The sequence below is a fragment of the Sminthopsis crassicaudata genome, chromosome 3, assembly GCF_048593235.1.
Source record: "Sminthopsis crassicaudata isolate SCR6 chromosome 3, ASM4859323v1, whole genome shotgun sequence".
Lineage (NCBI taxonomy): Eukaryota > Metazoa > Chordata > Mammalia > Dasyuromorphia > Dasyuridae > Sminthopsis > Sminthopsis crassicaudata.
The window spans coordinates 481,097,774-481,112,609 of NC_133619.1; the positions used below are offsets into that span (position 1 = coordinate 481,097,774).

Here is a 14,836-nt window from a genome sequence, read left to right on the forward strand (position 1 = left end):
GTACCTTTTCCCCCACATTAACCATCCTGTGTATATGTCCTTTGTACTACAGTAGTTTTGTGTTGTTTTCCCTCTTTGAAAACATGAGCTAAACTTTATCTTTCTTTGTATTTTTAGTTTTTTAGAATATTGTAGCATAATAAATGCCAGCTGACTAGAGAACATCAACAAGACCCATGGTTTGACTGAACTATAACGGGAGAAAAATATAATAAGCATGGGAAGGTAGATTGGAAATAGGTTGGAGTTAGGTGTGAATGGCTTTACAGAGCAGATTTGATGCCTGATTTTATAGGATGAAAGAAGAATATGACTACAGAGTTGGACAGTTTCCCACTTGTAATTAGGAGAATGTTAATTTTAATCAAGTATGGAGTGGAAATTTGAAAGTAAAGATACAAAAAACATGTTTGATTTGAATTGTTGCTTCTGTGCTGTTTCCCTGACTCTTCAGTCATGGTAAGACCTCCAAGTGTCTTTTCCTTTTTTCCATAGTACTTTCTACTGTCCAAGAAGCTTCTTGGCTCCTATTGGCAGGAGTAAAAAAATGGAAAGAAGAGCATGGATATTTACTTTGATCTTATGATAGGGATGATAGTTAATTTTATGTTCCTTTTTTCTCTTTGTGTGTATATGTGGGAGGGGGTATACATATATTCTCACTGTAAATGTGGATCAATGGAAAAGCAATACATGCAGACAAAGTAAAAACATTGCTCAGGGGTACAATGTAGAGATTTCTCACTTGTTCTATCTAGGAAAACCTATGAAATTTATACCTTAATAGCCACATTGTACCAGCATAATATGTGAGAAAGTTTATGTGACATTGTCTTTAATCAAAGATAAGATATTTTCAAATATGATTCTGATTTCTTGAAAAGTAGGATTGATGAGAAGGGGATGAAAGAATGAATCTGAGATAATAAGTTGATTTATGCCTTGAAGCAAAAAAGATAATTCTGACATAGCTTATTCTTTTCCTATGTCAGGGCTCCTGGTAGAGGCTCTAGTTTATAATATTCTTAAATGAGATGGTTCTAGAATTTTTTTCCCCCAGTAATAAAGGGAAGAAATGAACCTAGTGAACTGAGAGACTATCGTGTTTCATAGATTTTAAGTAGAAGGGGGCAGCTAGGTGGCGCAGTGGATAGAGCACCAGCCCTGAATTCAGGAGGACCCGAGTTCAAATCTGGTCTCAGACACTTAACACTTCCTAGCTGTGTGACCCTGGGCAAGTCACTTAACCCCAGCCTCAGGGGGGAAAAAAAAAAGAATGCCTTAAGATTTTAAACATCTTGAACCATCCTCTCCATTGACCCTCAATTTCTTCATTATGTCTACAGAAAGTAGATTGCTTTGTTCAACCTTTTACAGGAAGTCAATGACCATTGCTGGTATTCAAAAGCAGAGAAGGTTTCTAAGGTAGAGAAACATTGGAAGGTACTATTGAATATCTTTGAATAGCTTTTAGCTCTGGTGACTGACACATAGGAAATAATCAGGATAGTTTATTGCTAATTGAGCATGTTGTTTGAAGATTAAAGTGCAAATAGTTTCCTTATCCAAAATTTAGCTTTGTTTTTCTTGGAACCAAAAGAGGGTTTCTCAGATGGATTTGAGTGACTAAAAATATTGCTAAAAGGCCCAGGCCATGGTTTCCATTGGCTTAATTTCATTACAAGTCATTGATGTGGATATCTTAAGAATGGTTTCCTACTAAAGTGTTATACACTCGGTGGATTTTCAGTGCAGCTTAATAAACTAGCTGAATTTTCAGATTTTTTTTTCTTATTTTAAAGATAATAATGTTTGGAAATTCCTCAAACAAAAGATCTAAGGATCTTCCTGGAGAGTAATTACTCCCATCATATACCCAATTTTGACTGGTCAATAAATTAAAGAAACAAGACTAAAAGATAAAAAGTTTAGCATCAGGTGATGGGCTGAAACTGCCCATACACAGAACAGAAGGAGAAATACATATAAAGAGTTTTATACAGCGTTTGGGTGACAGTATCAGAGGTAACAGTAGCCTTTCTTCAACTAAGTACTTTGCTTCTTACTGAATAGGATGTTGGTAGTTTGGGGAAGAATGTGTTAACCTTTGGTCTTTATTAACCTTGGGCTCTGAGAGTAATAAAGACCAGGTTTATTTTAATGAGATATTGCATTTCTTTGAAGTTAGTGTGAACAGAATATCATGGTGGGGTAGAAGAGTCCTTCAGGATAGAAATCCTTGCCCTTGCCAGTCTGAGAATCTGTAATTTTATAGCTGTTTCTTTGATTTCTAAAGTTACTTATTCTGAAGATATGATTCCTTCCCCAAAGTAGTCTACCTTCTCCATAATAATTCCTGATAATGCCTCAAAATTTAATGTTTAGGATATCCTTCAAGTGTGGCATAGTCTATAAAAAGAGACATCTATCTTTACAAAGACTTGTCAGTTTTCTAAATGAAGTGAGGCAGGATAAGGTGAGAAGAATTTGCTTTATATTACCTCCAAAATGGTGAATAGACATTCATCTTCTGTAAGCTTTCATGTGTAAATGATTATTTTTAAATGGCAAAGAAGCTAAAATGAGAGTTTCCATGCAATCCTTTTCTCAATGTAATTCTTTTTCTTTTGGTCTATGGTTTTGTTATCACAAAAATATTTCATTCCAAGTAGATGGGATGAATTCTTAAGGAACTTATTGAAAGACCCTTCTATGTGCTAGGGACTGGGAAAGGGAAAAATGAAAGTAAATTGAAGACTTTTTTGTGACTTTTGTCAGAATCTTTAGAGATTGTGTTTAGAGATTGTGTCTGATTAGAGATCGATAAGACCTAATATTGACCTGCTTTCTTACCTAAGTGGGGGTTGAATTTACCCTCACACAAATGTTCATTCTGAAACAGAAATAATTGTGTTATATAGGCATGAAGAAAGAATCATAAAGGGAGGGTCAGATTTGTATTGTATCCAGAGAAGCATATGAAATATCCTGAATCCGATCTTGGGCTGGATTGTTTTCAGGTAGCCAAGCAAACTCACAAAGAGGCTGTCCTTAGGACCTTGGGATGGGGAATCCTCCCCAGCGCGGGGGATGTGGCAGCCGCAGCACACTTGTCAGAGATCCTCTTTGCTCTAGAGCTCCTTCCATCATCCACTGGAGGTTATTTGTAAGGCTGCTGAAGATTGATTTGTGCCGTCCTTCGCTTGCAAGCAAAATCATTTTGCGTCTCTCCATCAAAACCAAACCCCATTCCTCCTCCCCTCCTCCCGGAGTCTGCCTCTCAGAGACAAGCGCCTGCATCCCCCATCCTCCCTAAATCCCGACGGGTCAGATTCGGTCTTTTTCCTCCTTATTACCAAAGAGGATTCTGTGCTGCTGCTGTGACTTGGGGCTGCCGGAGAACAATACCCTTGGTGCTCAGCTGTCTTCCCTTCCTTCAGTCCTGTCCTGGCCTTGGACTTGGCGCCTTCCTTGCACCAGACCGAAGCTGCCCGAAGCTCCCGCGGGCCGCAGGGCCTGCTGCCCGGCCCTCGGCTCCTACTCGGTGCGCTCTGCTCCAGCGCCCAAGCGCAGTGCTGCCGGGGCTCAGGGGAGGTGGGAGTTGGTGGAGCGAGCGCCTGCGCCAGTCCTAGCTCTGGAGGGAGGCGGGGATGGCCACTTCTGCTACCCGGCCGCTCTGCTGTGGGGCTGGAGTCTCAGCCTGGGGAGGGGGAAGAGGGAGGGGCGGAGGGGGAGGAGCTGGGAGCAGCTGCAGCAGCGGCAATCTCCAGGGAGGGGATAGGTACATGGGCGGGACCTGGGCATCGTGCTGAGAGCATCCTTCCCCCAGCGTCGTCCTCAGCAGCTGCCAGTGTTTGCTCGTCTCTTGCTTGGTTCCTGACTTCTTTTGTGTTCTCTTTCCTGCCTTGTCTCCGCGGCTTGCTGCAGGACCTGTTTATACCACCTCGGGCTACAAGAAAGCGGATGATGAGATGTCCGGGGCCACGTCCACTGTGGACCCTGAGGAAACACCCGTTCGCACCATTTACTTCAATCAGCCCCAGCAAACCAAGTTCCACGACAACCGGGTCAGGTAAGAAAATCACGCAATTGGGAGGAGCAGCAAGGAGAAACCGAAGGTGCATGCGGTTAGAACGCTGGTGTCGTTTTCTTTCTAGTGACTCAACTCCCCCAAACAGCAGCAAACAATGCTACCAAAAATAGTTGTAGTCGAGGGACCCCTCCAGTTTGAAGTACTTGCCTAAACCCCTTATGCCTTTCCTCTTTTGCTCAGGGGATCCTTTGCCTCCAGCCCACAGTTCCTGGAACCCTGAGCAAAGGCTCCCCCTCCCTTCTAAGAGAAGGCTCTTTTCTCATCCCAAGGCCCTTAGTCAACCGCTGGATGACATTTCTTGTTTACAGATTATACAGGCATCCTTTAACAAAAAAGAAAGAAATGACACAATTCATAAAACTTTGTTACCCAAGCATTGTATCTGGCAGTTATTTAGTCCAACAGCTTGTGTCATAAGAAACAACTACTCTTCACTTGTTTGAGCTTAGAGTTAGGAGAACTAACTTTGCCCAGATGTTACTCTCAGCTTCTCTGACATTGGAATTTAAAGATAGAATTGCAGAATGTTAGCACTAGGAGGTGCCTTAGAGGTACTTTCCAGTCCTCTCCTTTTACAGATAAGGAAACTGAGACTAGAAGGGGTGAAGTGATTTGTCTGAGCTCATATTACAAGTTAGTAGGGACCTATCTAGTGCTAGAACCTTGCTCTCTTTGACTTTTAGTTAAACATTCTCTCTTCAAGAATATGTTTAAAATATTCCTCATTTTTTATTAAAAGAAGAAAATATTTTGACAATTCTGTTAAAGGAAGATTATGTCAGCAACTATTATAAGTGACTTAATTAGAATGAACAGTAGTACTAACATATGGAGTGACTTCTTTCTTGAGGAAGAGCATTATGGGTATCATGGATTTTCTCTTTGAGCCTCTGATCAGTTCAATAGAATGATTAATGTTGCCTTCAGTACAAGGATAGTTTTAATATTATTGTTAGAAAAAGCACATGTTTTTCTTACTAGGCTTTCAGACTTGGTCTCTGACCATTGATGGGTTTGAGATATTGGGGAGATAAGATGACTATGAACCACTACATAGAATTCCCAATCCCTCTAATTTTGTCCTCCTGCATTTTGGATTTCCTTCACAGGCTAATTGTACACTATTTCAAAGTCTGATTCTTTTGTATAGCAAAACAACTGTTTGGACATGTATACATATATGGTATTTAATTTGTACTCTAACATATTTAACATATTTGGTCCACCTGCCATCTGGGTGGGGGGAAGGAGGGGAAAAACTGGAACAAAAGGTTTGGCAACTGTCAATGTTGTAAAATTACCCATGCAAATATCTGGTAAATAAAAACTATTAATAAAAAAAAGAAAGATATATTGGGGAGATTTGTTTTATTCATTCAGTAGTTTCCAAGCTGTTCGGATTCCCAGCTTCCATTTTAGAAGAAAGGCTTTCTTTCTGGGTTATGCTAGGTCTAGCCTGTGCTGATCTACTTATGTATCTATATTAATTCATACTTTTTATTTGTAACTTGTACGTATAAAGTTAAAAAAAAATCACAAAAACATTTTATATTAAGACAGGAATTGAACAGTTAGGATATTTTTCTTTCAAGAGTTTGGTGTGCTCACAGGTGTTCTTTATATTTTACTTCCATTCTACAGAGGAAATGTGATAGGAAAAAGGCATCTTTTGTCGCCTTGACTTTGTGAAAAAAGCTTCTAGTTCTTTTCTTAACTTGTATATAAGGACTGTAGTAAAGGAAGTTTAATTCCTGAAATTTATACTGGACAAAATTGATTCTTTTTTTGGGGGGGTCTCATTGCAGTTTAATAGCATAAAATTTTGAGAGGGCAGTGTGTTGCATTAAGGTTTTATGTGAGTGCATGTAAACTATAGAATACTAGCAGCAAGAAAAAAATTATAGAACAGGAATTTCCTTCTTCTCCTCTCTTCTCTTATGCCTCAGGATTAAAACCCAGCATAAGTGATCTAAATTAGAATTGAATTAGCTGAACATTGTACTTATTAATTATTAAAATATTGCTTTTAAATTTCATAGCATGTACTGTCACCATAAAATTGACTCAAAGTTGAATACTTAGATCTTGAACATCTAAATGTAATTTGTTTTATGATCCTGGAGCCCATGCATTCTTGATATACAATATGTCTGTCAGTAAGAATGATAAGCAGAACAATCATGTAACATTGACTCTAGGAGGCTTATCAAAAATAGCATTTAGTTTCATCAAGAATTACTGGCAAAACTTGCTTGAACTCTTAATGGTTATCGCAGGGTAAGTTATGGCATCGTTTATTACCATAGTGACTTTGAAACTTGCCTTTATTTAAATATTTCAGTCAATTATTAATAATTGTCAAGGCCCTTCTATTTGGCCACAAAAGTTTGTTAAAACTTTTCTAAAACAGAAAAAAATTGAACATCATGATTTTAGTACTTTGTTTCCTTCTTCTAAGGCATTAGGAAAATCACATACTCTGAGGAAGAACAGTTTACTAAAAAAAAAAAAAATAAAAATCCTAGAATCTTAGATTCTGCACCTCTGATGCTTTGTCCCCTTAAATATGAAGAAAAAAATTTTATATTGGTTTTTTCCCCCCAGAAACTAATACCAAGTAAATTATATGAGGTGGATCACAGTTATATAAAGAGATCTGCAATTTGTTGGGACCTAAGTATGGTTCTTGGATTCTCACTCCTAACTTTTTACTGACTTGGCACATTATTGCCAGGAGGCTACTCTTTTTTTCCCCACCAAGGATAGGCAGCCAAAGACTTGACTCAGAAAAGGATCAGAATTGGGAATCTTTATTCTGGTGACTATGAAGTTGGCACCTAAAATATGAGATGGGAGAACAGGATAAGCTTTCAGAAAGCAGAGGTAAGGGAATAAATATTAATTCTGAGCTTATCTTAAGTATAAGGAATAATAACTTTAGGAATCTTAGAAAGCAGGAAGAAGAAGATTGCCCTAAAGTTCTTTATAAACTAGTTACTGTATGTGCTGTCTTTGATAGCACTGAAATGTAGTACTTTACCATGAGCATTTGTCTTTTTTTTTTTATAATTTTTTTCACAGTATATATGCATGAGTAATTTTTTAAAATAATATTATCCCTTGTATTCATTTTTCCAAATTATCCCTTCCCTCCCTCTATTCCCTCCCCTTGATGACAGGCAATCCCATACATTTTACATATGTTACAATATAATCTAGATACAATATATGTGTGTAAATACCATTTTCTTGTTGCACATTAAGTATTAGATTCCGAAGGTATAAGTAACCTGGGTAGATAGACAGTAGTGCTAACAATTTACATTCACTTCCCAGTGTTCCTTCTCTGGGTGTAGTTATTTCAGCATTTGTCTTTCTAATAGTCTTCTTATCATTTTAAAATCTGTAGCCAAGTTCCCTAGGGACATTTAGGTAGTATAATGGGTACAGTGCTGGGCCTGGAGTTAACAACTTCCTGACTTCAAATTTGACTTCAGAAAATATTTGCTCTAGCAATGTGATCCTGGGTTTGCCCGTTTGCCTCAGTTTACTTATATGTAACATGAGCTGGAGAAGCAAATGGCAAACTACTCTAGTATCTTTTGCCAAGAAAACCTCAAATGGGGTAATAAATTTTTGGAAATAATTGAACAAGAAAAAATAAGTCCCCAAATATTTAAGATAGAAATAATGTTGCTGGGACTTTAGGGAGCTCTTAAAAAACTATGTAATAGATAATATTTGTAAAAGAAGTTGCTTCCCTTGATGAAATGACCAAATCATAGAATCACCTTGACAGATGTCATTTGGAAATGGGATTTGAAGTAGTTGAAAAAAATATGACATAGCTCAACATGTGATAATGTAGCAAATGCCTTTCTATTAACTTGAATAGAAGTCAAATGTTTGTAGCTAGAATTGTACTTTAAACCCCCTTTGAGAGCTAGCTATATAAAAAAAGCCAGTGAACATTTTTTGTTATGTGATATAATCATTTCTCAATTTGATTTATAAAGCTAGTTTTCTCAGAGGTAGATATATCTGTGTTCAAAATAAAATTTAAACACACATACACACACACAGGCAAAATTCATATATTGAGAAATCAGTATTCATATAATCAGGAACTGGGCCCTGTGCCTAGATATGGCCTTTCTGTGTGGTTGTAAACATCTAATTCTTGAAATGGGGCTTCAGAGCTGTAAGTCATTTTCACAGATTTTTTGAGATTGAATTCTTAAAAGCAGGATGGGAATGTAACCATATGCCCAGGTATTTAATGCATCATCCATTTCAAGTGGGAGTTTTCTCTAGCAAAAATAACTTAAGAGTTCAAGCAACCAGTTACTAGAACAGCAGTCAGATAGCATTGATAGGATTTAATTCCAAAAGATACATAAGCTTACTTCTTCAGGTAGTCATATGTGTAGCTGAAGTAAAATTGTGCTTGTCAATAAAAGGTTTCCTTGAATTCACTGATTTTAAATTATATAGTTGTCTTCCTTTTTAAAGTAATGCCAGTTTACTGGCTTTGGTTATAACAGGGTTATAGTTTTATTTTAGTGTCCATGTAAGTTATTTATGTGCTAAGAGCCTGGTTTTTGAGAACCTCTTTCTGATATTGCTAAAATGAGGTTTTTGCCTCTAAAGAATGAAAAAGAGCAAAACCCTTCTTGGATAAGAATAATACCAACTTATTTTACACTTGAAGCACCTGTAGCTTTATCCATCTGGTTGTTCCTTCCAACCATACAGATTACACCCCCTCCATGCTTTAAAGGATGATTTTGACTTTCCATGCACTCCCATCTGCAAATTATTACTTGATTGTTAACTTTTTGTTGATGAACCTTTCTAGATTTAATTTAGTTGGGTGTCAGATGAAATATACACCCAGTTCATTTTCAGTATCTTCACTCAAATCCTTTCCATCTTGATAGGACTGACAGCCTGTATTTCATTGGCAAAGCTTGTGAAATCCATGGCTACTTCTATGTCACCCTGAAGCACTGGAATAGAGACCTTGGTGAAGAAAGATATTAGCAAAAAGGACTATTGTGACAAATATATGATTTAATGCTTTGACCACTGCAAGTCAAGCAGTGTTTGGTGATCATTACCTACTCTTATGACAACAGAATGTAGGTGTTTTGTAAGCAACCCCAAGGTGTTGGGAAACAGGTAAGAAGTAGAATTAGAAGAAGAATTATAATGTAATTATGCCAAGACAGATACTCTACCATCATCTATATTGCAAGTAAAAGTTTTGGAGACCAAGAAGTATATTGTTTTGGATAAAATACATGTCCCTGAGTGTAAAACAGATATTCCCATGATACAGAGCAAGATAAATATAGCGCTTACCTTATGTAAAAACTGCCCCTTTTAAAGATCTTCATATCCCTAGTGACTATTATTGTGCATATAGGTGCTTAAAGATTTGTGGAATTGATATGTTTTTTTATTTCAATTTAAAACATTTATATACTATTTTAAAAAAAACATTATTTATAATAATCTCTAACTGTTTTATGAAACAGCCCACACATTTTTATTCTCTCTCAGACAATTTAGCTTCTGAGGCAATCATGTTCATTACGTCTACAGCTCAAGCACTGAGCTCACTTTGAAAATAAATGCAATAAGATTATTGTCATGCTCCTTTTTATATAAACAACAACAAATGTCAGAGAACAAATACAAACCTCCATGGAATTGTGTTAATAACATTTTTTAAGTAGTGCAGAGAGATTACAGGGCTATGAAGACACCTACTGATTTACTAGGCTACTCAGATAAATCGACCTCCAAGATGAAGTTTTGTCACATGGATTTTCCACTTCAATGATCTACTCTGAATTTGTGCTTATTGAGTTTTATTCTTCAAAACTGAAAAGTCAGCCAGCCAACATTTTATATCAGGCATTAGTCATTTTTGTTGTCTTACGAATTTCAAGGAAAGGATAAATCTCTTAAGAAATTAGAAGGAGGACTGTTTCAGTGTCTTATTTGCTTATCTTTAATTGCCCTCAGAAAACATAGTAAATATATATTGAAATTATCCAAATGTAGGACTTATTTTACTTACAGTTGAGGGAAGGTTTAGATTTTTTAAAAAATTTATAAGCATTTATTTTCCTTCCTTCCACCAAACCTCACACCTTCTGCTACCTCAAACCTAAACAAAGACATAGTAAAAATGTGTAGCCAGGCAAAACAAATTTCTACATTGGCCATATCCAAAAATATGTCTCACTCTGCATCTTGAATGTGTTGCTTCTGCCAAGAGGCAAGTAGCATCTTTCATTATTTTTCTGGGATCATGGTTAATCATTGCTTTGATCTGTGTTCTTTTTTATTTATTGTTATTGTATAATATTGTTTTTCTAGTTGTGTTCACTTCATATAAATTAATAATTTTTTAAACAAGCTCTTTCACCATTTCTTAAAACACAGTTATCTGTTCCATTTCTTAATTCCTCAAAATAATGGGTACTACTTTACTTTCCACTTCTTGGCTACCACAAAAAGAGCTGTTATAAATATTTTTTGTGCACGTGGATCTTTTTTCCTTATTATTTTGTGTAAATAATAAGTTAGGAACAGTTGGCACAGTGGATAGATCACTAGGCCTGCAGTCAGGAAAACCTGAGTTCAAATTCTGACACTATTGGCTATATGACTCTGGACAAGTCACTTTACCCTTTGGCTTCAGTTTCTTTTACTGTAATATAAATACTTCATGTGGGTTGTGACAATTATGTGAGAACATTTACAAATCACTTAGCATAGTCCCTGGTACACTGCTAGGTAATTCATAGGAACTTAGTAAATCTCTTATTCCCTTCCTTTAGTTAAAAGACTCAACTGGTTAGACTCCCTAGTGCTCCTGTCTCGTCTCCTGTCCCGGGACAGCCTCGATCAGCACTTAGAAGGTCCTCTGCAGAGAACCAGGGTATTCCTAGGACGTTTCAGGTCTCCCAGAGATGGTGCCTTCAGCAGCAGCAGTTGTATGGGCTGAGACTGCCATGGGTTTTACTTAGCCATGCTACCTTGGAACTAGAGCAGCAGAGGATGTCAGTCCCATAAGATACTTATTGCCCCTTTTCTTAAAAGGGTAGCTTTTTAGCACTGGAAGAATTAAAGAAGGGTATGAGGATTCTAAAGACATGGGTTTTTTGTCCTGAAGTAGAGAGCCAAAGCTAAGGAAACATTGCAGGAGGCATTTAGGAAAGTAGGAGTTGCAGTTGCTTGGATAATGGTAGAGTAATAAGATAAGGGTGGAATGTGTGCAGTCCTGAGATATCCTAAAAGAGGGTTATATTTTCAGCCCTCAATTGTAGAGTGTACTCTGTGTCTTTGCTTTATTCTGGTCATCTCAAATGGTGGTATTCCCCCCTAGCAACAAATGGTAGGTGGAAAAATTCTGCAAGGTACTAGGTAATTCTGATGGTGAATGATGTGTTAACCATTGCTTTCTTTTTGTTCTCAAACTCTGTCAAGAGCAAGTAAGAGGAAAATAGAGCTCTGCAGAGCAAGGATTACATAGCCATGGAAGAGATATGACTTCTTTAGATCAATCTTTTGCCAAGGTCTTATTTCTAGACCACATTCAAAGAAGTCTCTCATGTGGTCTCTGATGATCTATTCTGATATTAGGAAACATTTGTATGGGGCATTGTGATAGGATGATATTTTTGGACTGAAGCAAGGCCTTTGGTTAGAATCTGGGGTTAAACTAGAGATTTTTAATATATGCCTTATCATTCACAGATCTTAAGGTAGAAGGAATTCCAGGGGCCATCTACTACAACCTTTCTACTTTGCACATAGAGAAATTAAGACCTGTGAGGTTCTGTTGATCTTGAAACAATTCTTTGCTAAATAATAACTAACAATAGTGAGTTGGTATAATACTCCTAATACTGTGAAACAGTAAATACAAGGATTATCTCCATTTTACAGATGAAAAAAGTGAGACTTTGAGAGGTGCAGTGATTTGCTTATACTTACTTGTCTTCTCAATTCTGTTTGCTATTATTCCTGAGACTTTGCTATCTGAATTCTAGGTTTATTTATTCTGGATTGCTCTCTTTTCAGAATACCCTCTGAAATAGTTGCTGCAAGTCAACCTGAGACCTTCTAGAAAAGCAGATATCTCATAATTAATGTCTTAAATGAAACACCTTTGACATCTAGGACATATATACTTTCATCTTCAGTTTTCGTGTTGATATGTGTGCTTTAGGTTCAGAAAAGCAATCAGTGGAAGAGTGAAAACTTCAGTGTTATTACTATCAAAAACCCTAGTAATTAGATCTAGTTAGCTTAAATGCAAAAAAGATTCTCTTTCAATTTCCCAACATTTGGGCAAAGACATAACTGACTTACAGACAGCTCTGATGTTGGGGCTGAGGGCAGAGAGCCCTGTTCAGCAACCCTGCGTGGTAAGAAAGTGGAAATAGAATGGTGCAATAGATGGGCTGCTACATTTGGAGTTAGGGAATCTGGGCTCATATCTCAGCTCTGCTATTTACTACTGTGTGATGCCGGGCAGGTCATTTCCTTTCTTCGAGATCACTTTCCTTACCTGTCCTATCTGACTCTCTCTACAGCCGTACAACTGTCACCTTAATTCAAGCCCTCAATGCCTCTTGTCCTAGTTATTGCAATTGGTTTTCTTCCCTCAAGTTTCTTACTACTACAGTCCATCCTACACATTACTGCCAAAATTTTTTTCTTTAAATTCAGACCTGACCATGTGTTGCCTCTACAGTGGTTCTATTGCTTCTAGGATAAAATATAAATTCTTCTGTTTAGCTTTTAAAGCTCTATACAATCTGACATCATCCTTTTTCCAGCCTCATTGGACATTATCCTTTTGAAACTCTGTGATCCGGCCTAGTGGGCCTTCTCTCTGTTTCTCCCATACCTCACTTCAGTCCCTGTCTTCATTCCTTTGTATTAGCCATCCTTCTTACTTGGAATGTGCTCCCTCCTCGTCTCTTTCAATTTCCCATAGACTCTCTCTTCTTTTAAGATGTAGTCCTCATCTTTTAGCACCTACAACTCAAAATATATTGTATGACTAATTTAAAGATTTTTGCATTTAACTTTATATTTATGCCATATATATATTTATATGTACATATTTCATATGTATATAAGTTTATTGTATGGAGTTTCTGAATACTATTTCTTGTAATTCTAGGGCCTAGTGTAGTGCTTGACACATAGTAGGTAAATACTTTGGAGAGATGAATTCTACTTGGCACATTTGGGGGAGTTAAGATTAGGTGGAAAAAAAGTGTTAGAATGTGAATCCTAAATGATCTGATTTCAGAGGAGTTTATTATGATTTTTGGTTTCGATCAGAGGTAAGAAACTTGACAATGAATAACTTCATGTCTGAAAACTTGATTTTGATGGTGGCAGGGCATTACTATCTGTGATTTTACACAGGAGAGTGAATATAGTTTGTTCATGGTTACTCTTATTTGTGAACCACTTCAGCTAACAACTAATTCATTATTAAAAACACTAATCAGCAGCCTGTCTCTTTCAGGAGGGATTATGTGAATAAAGAGAACAAAAGAAGCATCAGCTCTTTCATTGTTGGGATAGTAGAATGTATGCAAAGTAATTTCCAGAACATGCATGGTTAGACCTGGCATTAAATGCTGATTAATCCTTTTCTATTTCCTGTTTTTAAATGATAGCTAATTCTACAAACTACTGTTTTTAAAGCAATACACACTGATTTTTATAAAGGCTCATGGATTTCTTTTTTTATCTGGACCCACAATTGAGGTTAGATCATAAAAGCTACAGTAATGTAACTGATACCTTGTGATGGTATCACATGTCATCTCTAATGGCAGTGGTGTAATTTCTTGTTTACATGTTCCACATGTCTAAGAGATATAAGATATAGATTTGACAAAGCCTCTCATGCCATCCTTATGGAGATCAGATTTGGGAAAGTTAATAGATCAGTTTGATGGGTTCAGAACTGGTTAAATGATCAAACCTAAAGAGTAGCCATTAATGATCTCATGTCTTCTTGGATAGAAGTCAGTAATGGGAGGCCCTAGGGATCTGTGCTTGCTTCTGTGCTCTATGAGATAATATTTGTAAAGCACTTTGCAAACCTTAAAACATGACATCAATTTTAGTTATCATTATTATTATAATTATTACTGTCAGTAACTTATCACACTTGCAGACAACATAAATCTAGGAGGAATAGCTAATGCACTAGATGACAAGATTTTAAAAAAAGATCTTGATAAGATGGAAATGCTTCATTAATTCTACTAAAGTAAAATTTAATGAGGATTAATATAAAAATCTTAAATAGGGAGAGTCTTGATCTGCCCCAGTATCTCGAATAGTACTGTATATATGTTGCTTAATAGATTTTTATTTTTTAATTTGGTCAAGCTTGAATATATGTGCATGATAGCTTTAATATGGATTCAGACAATTTGGAAGTTCACCATTGATTGACAATAAACCATAGCTGGTATTTTAAGTAACTTAATTAAAATTAACACTTTTAGGGTAGAATGTCACACTTTTAATACCTATTTTTTCTTACCTTATTTTCTTGGTCTTTGAAATTTGTAGGATAAGGAACTGTGCTTTTATAACGTTACCTATAATATTTAGCATTGTGAATGTCTAATATTAAACATGAATACTTAATGGCTGGTCCCTGTGTGATAGAGTAGCAGTCAACTT

General features: G+C 36.7%; 1 protein-coding gene across 13 annotated transcripts in view; it reads left to right on the top strand.

The window, feature by feature from the left end:
• Positions 1-14,836, top strand: part of ATP8A2 (ATPase phospholipid transporting 8A2) — a 667,830-nt gene that overhangs the window by 75,980 nt on the left and 577,014 nt on the right. For 10 of the 13 annotated variants that reach the window (XM_074303628.1, XM_074303629.1, XM_074303631.1 and 7 more), the window contains one exon: positions 3,928-4,072. In XM_074303628.1, coding sequence (XP_074159729.1) covers positions 3,972-4,072 — 101 coding nt within the window. In that variant the 5' untranslated portion in view covers positions 3,928-3,971. Of the gene's footprint in view, positions 1-3,318; positions 3,545-3,927; positions 4,073-14,836 lie in introns of those variants that run through there. The other 3 variants (XM_074303634.1, XM_074303630.1, XM_074303633.1) reach the window with 3 other exon arrangements.